Source organism: Budorcas taxicolor, chromosome 10, assembly GCF_023091745.1.
Source record: "Budorcas taxicolor isolate Tak-1 chromosome 10, Takin1.1, whole genome shotgun sequence".
Taxonomy (NCBI): Eukaryota; Metazoa; Chordata; class Mammalia; order Artiodactyla; family Bovidae; genus Budorcas; species Budorcas taxicolor.
The window spans coordinates 24,113,738-24,120,147 of NC_068919.1; the positions used below are offsets into that span (position 1 = coordinate 24,113,738).

At 39.7% G+C, this 6,410-nt stretch overlaps 1 gene segment (V, D, J or C); it reads right to left on the bottom strand.

Annotated features, from left to right (window-relative positions):
- Positions 1-361: 361 nt before the first annotated feature.
- LOC128054750 (T cell receptor alpha variable 13-1-like) lies at positions 362-916 on the bottom strand. The segment is given in 2 exon segments: positions 362-696; positions 865-916. Coding segments are annotated over 2 exon segments (387 nt in total).
- Between the last annotated feature and the right edge of the window lie 5,494 nt (positions 917-6,410).

The following is a 6,410-nucleotide window of genomic DNA, read 5'->3' on the forward strand; positions in this document are numbered from 1 at the left end:
TTCTTCTCTTCTAGTCTGGATTCCTTTTATTTCTTTTTCTGCTCTGATTGCTATAGTCAAAACTTCCAAAACTATGTTAAATAGTAGTAGTGAGAGTAGGCACCCTTGTCTTGTTCCAGACTTTAGGGGAAATACTTTCAATTTTTCATCATTGAGGATAATGTTTAAAGCCTGAATTTTAAAGTAAAACCTAACTCCCTTCAAGAATTCAGTAAGCAATAGTCATCCAACAGAATGTGTTTTAACACTTTTTGTGTCATATCAAACCTAATCTTTTTATTCTGTTTTTCGTTCTTGTAAACAAACACTATGACAAATGCTATAACTTGAAGGTTGTGCCAAAGGAAGGGGGTTGCCCCAGTCACAGGTTTGAGTACAGACAGAAGATGCCTGGGAAGCACTGTGTACTTGCTGCACAGAAGTAGACAGCCGAGTCTCCAGCTTCAGTGGTTGAGATGTGCAGGGAGAGACTTTTGGCTGTCTTGTTCAATAAAACAGTCAGTCTCTGGTCTTCCTCTTTGTCCTTATTTGAACGAATAGCTATAAGGAGCTGGGGACCTTTCCCAGGTTCTTGCTTATACCAAGGGAAATACTCTGAGTTACCATCTGTATAAGTGCAGGTGATAACAGAGCTGTCTCCCTCCTGAACACTCAGGGTAGAAGGACTCTGCTCCACCTTGTTCCCAAGGCTGACACCTACAGAGAAAGTAGAAGTCAGAGAAAGGAGAAAGGTTGTCAGATTATTTAGCTCTGGAGTTTACTTTTCCTTTTCTACAATAACTAGAAGAAAGCTGAATAAAGCCAGTCTTGGCATCTAAAGAATATCTACTAATACACTCTGTTTCCCTTAAACCCTCAACTCACAGTGCAGCTGCAGCCACAAGAATGCGATTAAAGCTCCAATGGGTGTCTTCATTGTTTTTCCCATTTAGGATCAATTGTGGACCTGCAGTCTCCAGCCCAGAGAGCTGCTTTTGTTACCAAGTGATCCCTTCTTTTCTCTAGTGGTTTCTTTCATTGTCTACCCAGCCAATAAGGAAAAGGCTCTGCTTCTGCCCCAAGCCTACCTATCCATTCAGAACCCACTCACATGAACTCTCCACATGTTCTGATCAGCAGAGGTGCACCACCATCTGGTGGTGACATCTCTAACTACTGAACTCTCTGGTTAAATGTCTTTCTCATACCTGTGCCTATGAGGGACTCTGATGCATAAAAACAGCAAAGATCAAACAAATTATGTTTTAGATTGAAAATTTAAATGCATGGTAAGAATGTAGAGATTAACATTTAAATCTCTGCACAGGACTGAGTCACTGTTAATAAGTTGGAAGGTAAATGCTGTTGCCATTTATTCAGGTTTGAAATCAGGAAAGCACCATCATTTACTCCCTCAAACAAAGAAAATGTAAAATCTTCCTTTTCAGCCAAATCTAACATCCCCATTTGTTTGTAATGGAGAAAAATCTTTGTGAAAGGAATATGAAAATCAAAGAGCAGAGAAGATCATTTGATATTTCAAAGATATTTTAACTCAGTCTCTGCCCCTTAAGCTGGTCTTGCCCATGACCTTGCTATTCCCAGAGAATTGACAGTACCATCAGTCAAAATGTGGAAACTTCCTTCAACAAAGATTGTGATGAGAAACTCCAATACTTTGGCCACCTGATGCGAAGAGCTGACTCATTTGAAAAGACCCTGATTCTGGGAAAGATTGAGGGCAAGAGGAGGAGGGGATGACAGAGGATGAAATGGTTGGATGGCATCACCGACTCAATGGACATGGGTTTGGGTGGACTCCGGGTGTTGGTGATGGAAGGGAGGTCTGGCGTGCTGCGATTCGTGGGGTAACAAACAGTTGGACACGACTGAGCAACTGACCTGAACTGACTGAAAGGACCAAATCTCAATGATAAGGGTGCAGGAGGAAGTTCTATGAGTTAGTAAACAGTTCAACCTGTAGATTGTGTTGATTTACAATGAGAAATCGGGCATTCTTTAAGAAATCTATTCCTATTGCTTATGTGGATTATATTCTGCAAAGTATTGAGAGAAAGTAAAAATCCTCATAAAACATCAGGCTGCATATTCAGAAAATAACCATATGTAAATTTATACTACAGATGCTTTTACTCTCTGATATCAAAATGTATGAAAGTGAAAGTTGCTCATTCGTGTCCAACTCTTGCAACCCTAGAGTCCATGGAATTCTTCAAGCCAGTATACTGGAGTGGGTAGCCATTCCCTTCCCCAGGGGATCTTCCCAACCCAGGGACCAAACCCAGATCTCCCACATTGCAGGCAGATTCTTTACCAGCTGAGCTACCAGGGAAGCCCATCAAAAGGCATGGCCTAGCCTAAATGCAATGACTAACTCACATCTTAAAGAAATTTCCTCTAAAATATATGCCAACTCTCAGGGCATGAATCTCTGCTGTCTTGGCTATTGCTGGCTCAGTCTCCAGACTCTATCATTTTTCTCCCAAACTCCACTACAGTTTTCTTTCCCCAAGACCTTAAGAAAGTTCTTCAATTCTGTAAACTTCCAGAGTTATCTCCCTCTCCTTTGTCATCTACTTTAATAACTTGGCAGTTTCCAATTACCTCTGTAAGAAAAAAAAAAAAAACTAAAGAAGCCTAAATATTGCCTGTGTTTACTATGGGAGTAGTACAAATAGGTAACTGATCCAAATAGGTTAGGTAAAAATAACTGACTATGAAAAGTGAAACCAAGATTAACTCATTTATAGAAGCGAAGGCCCTTTTTTGTGATCTGTACTCACTGGTCTTCTGGAGGTATGAAGAATAAATATAATGCCTCATTCACATTTGCACCCTTAAAGATTTAAGCACAGCTAAGGTAAAGAATCAGAAATCAATACATAAATTTGTATGTCAATGTAAAATGTGTGTTTTTACATATATAAACTGTTTCCATTACAAAGTGAAAGTAGCTCAATCATGTCTGACTCTTTGCGACCCCCATAGACCGTAGCCCACCAGGCTTCTCTGTCCATAGGATTCTCCAGACAAGAATACTGGAATGGGTTCCCTTCTCCGGGGGATCTTCCCCACCCAGGTTTCAAACCCAGGTCTCCTGCACTGTAGACAGATTCTTTACCATCTGAGCCACCAGATGTTCTCTATTCTTTCAATCATCCTTCATAGGATATAATTCCCAAATAATTTATAGGGGGATTTGTCCTCTTCTAAGAGACAGAGAGTGGAGAAGGCAATGGCAACCCACTCCAGTACTCTTGCCTGGAAAATCCCAGGGACAGCAGAGCCTGGTGGGCTGCCGTCTATGGGGTCGCACAGAGTCAGACACGACTGAAGCGACTTAGCAGCAGCAGCAGCAAGAGACAGAGAGACTTTAGGTCAGCGTTTTCCCTTTCAAGTTATGGTATCCAGGACAGAATAGTATAGTTTGAATATGGTCTGCTCAGCACAGTGTTCCACATATTAAAGTTTAGTACAGGCACAGCCATCCCCTGGGCAAAATTTACTGCCTCAAAAATATTTCATTGAACATTGCCTGACTTACCATAAAAAAAAATGTGATCTTAGAAGGCTTTTTCTAGTATCTTCATGGACTGTCAAGCAGAATGAGGACAATATTCATGCCCTCATGGTCTTCAGATCCAATAATCAGTTTTATAACAATGCACTAGTTTTGCTCTCTAGTTATATCTTGCCTGCAAGAAATCCCCCTGAAATAATGAATATAGCTGCTATTTCTAGGAAAGTCCTTAAAATATATCTGAGTGTTGAGATGGCACATTTACTTTTGACTTCATTACTACAGCAGCCTGTGAAGGATGGACTGGTCTGCTGGTACCAACAAAGGCTCAACGTGAGGTTCCTTTCCTGCCCTAAGTGTCAAATATTTATATAAATTAGGATTCTTCATACAGGTGGTCAAATAAGTTGGATCATAACTTTCCCATATCCAAACCTACAGTGACCTAAATGGCTGGTCTTACATTAGTCTCTCTTTGCTCAGAAATATGGCCCTACAGGAAGAAAACGGGGAAAGATGTTAAAGAATAAGTGAGAAAAATCCAATTTCTTTCTTCTTCCAAATCAGTTAGTATCTAATTTTTTCTACTGCCATCTTGGATTAGCTTCTGTTTTGTAAAATGAAGTTGGGTTAAAGAATCTCCAAAAGCTCTTCTTTTATACTGTTTAATAAGGCAAATATTTATTGAGGACCGGTTATGTGCAATGTAGAGTGACATGAGAGTGGGGGGAAATCGCCTGCATCATGGAACCTCAAGACCGTCTTCACATCCCCATGCAGTCTCGGGAGACTGAGGTTGTCACAAAGCAATATGGGGATTTCTTCAGAAGCAGAGCCAGGGTCCTTGGGACCAGATCAGATCTGGGTTTTCACTTACGAGATCAATGACAGATCAAGGTGGACCTAAATCCAAGTAAAATGGAATAAAATGGGACTTCACTCACTGAGTATCAAGATCACCACACAGATGAGCCATAGGTAAGCAGGGAACTTATTTCCAGAGATATATATATTTTTATTTTTTATCTATAACATGTATTTTTTATTTAAAAAAAAAGAGAGAGAAAGAAAGAAACTCAGTGACTTATGGAACCTGAAGGAGGTGGATGAACTCACTCACAGGTAAAGCAAAAAATTATTTCTCAATCAACCTAACTGCATTCTGGCTTATAGCCCCCTCCTCCCAAGTCTAACTTGGGTACTCAAGATTCCCAGGCAGGGATGGCTGTAAAATTTGAGGGACTCCATGCAAAATGAAAGTCTGAGGCCCCTTGTTCAGAAAAACAGAAAAAGTTGACACTAAAAAAATATAAAGATCTTCAAAAATATTTTCTTACTTAAAAAAGGCAATAGAATTTATGCATGCATGAGTGCTAAGTTGCTTTAGTCATGTCTGACTCTTTGTGGCCCTATGGAATGTAACCCACCAGGCTCTTCTATCCATGGGCTTCTTCAGGGAAGAATACTGGACTGGGTTGCCATGCCCTCCTCCAAGGGATCTTTCTCACCCAGGGACTGAACCCATGTGTCTTACATCTCCTGCATTGGTAGGCAGGTTATCCCTAGCACCATCTGGGAAGACCAGTAGAGTTTATAAAGAAAGTGAAAGTGAAAGTGAAGTTGCTCAGTCATGTCCGACTCTTTGTGACCCCATGGATTTTAGCCTATCAGGCTCCTCTGTCCATGGGATTTTCCAGGCAAGAGTGCTGGAGTGAATTGCCATTTAATGATATATTAAATAGCAAGATAAATTTACAACTTGCAAAAAATATTTTGGATCTTCAGTTCAGTTAAGTTCAGTCGTTCAGTCGTGTCTGACTCTTGGTGACCCCATGAATTGCAGCACGTCAGGCCTCCCTGTCCATTACCAACTGCTGGAGTCTACTCAAATTCATGTTCATCGAGTCGGCGATGCCATCCAACCATCTTATCCTCTGTCGTCCCCTTCTCCTCCTGCCCCTAATCCCTCCCAGCATCTGAGTCTTTTCCAATGAGTCAACTCTTCACGTGAGGTGGCCAAAGTATTGGAGTTTCAGCTTTAGCATCAGTCTTTTTTTTTTTTTTTTAAGAACCAAAAATCATTTTAATGAAAAATGTCATAGGAAATAAAGGAACACTTGAGCAAGCTACAAGAAAATAAAAACTCCACTGCTAGATGTGAAATTACTGATGCAAATAGAGAAATTATTTAAGGTTACTCTTTTTCTTTTACAATAGATATTTCAAGAGGAGGGCAGAAATCCAATGAACACCCAGGACTGATCTCCTTTAGAATGGACTGGTTGGATCTCCTTGCAGTCCAAGAGACTGTCAAGAGTCTTCTGCAACACCACAGTTCAAAAGCATCAATTCTTCGGTGCTCAGCTTTCTTCACAGTCCAAGTCTCACATCCATACATGACCACTGGAAAAACCATAGCCTTGACTAGACGGACCTTTGTTGGCAAAGTAATGTCTCTGCTTTTTAATATGCCATCTAGGTTGGTCATAACTTTCCTTCCAAGGAGTAAGCATCTTTTAATTTCATGGCTGCAATCACCATCTGCAGTGAATTAATAACAAATACTTTATTAATATCATTTCTTGATAATAAGATTTACCTGGCTTGCTTTTCTGCAAATTAATTTGTTAGGATATAAAAATTATAACTTTAACAATTTAATTTCAATTAATATAATTGAAAGCAATGTCAGTTGCTATTGGTAAATGCAAGATTGTAAACAAAACTTTTTATAATTTTTAATTTTGAGAATATTTCTGTTGATGTAACTGATACTAGAGCTCTTGAGTATTTTGTATGCTGTGACAACATAATATAAATATCTGATAAATTAGTTTGAAATATGAATTCTAGTAAATCCAGAGTTGATGTCTCCAGTGGAACAATTTTT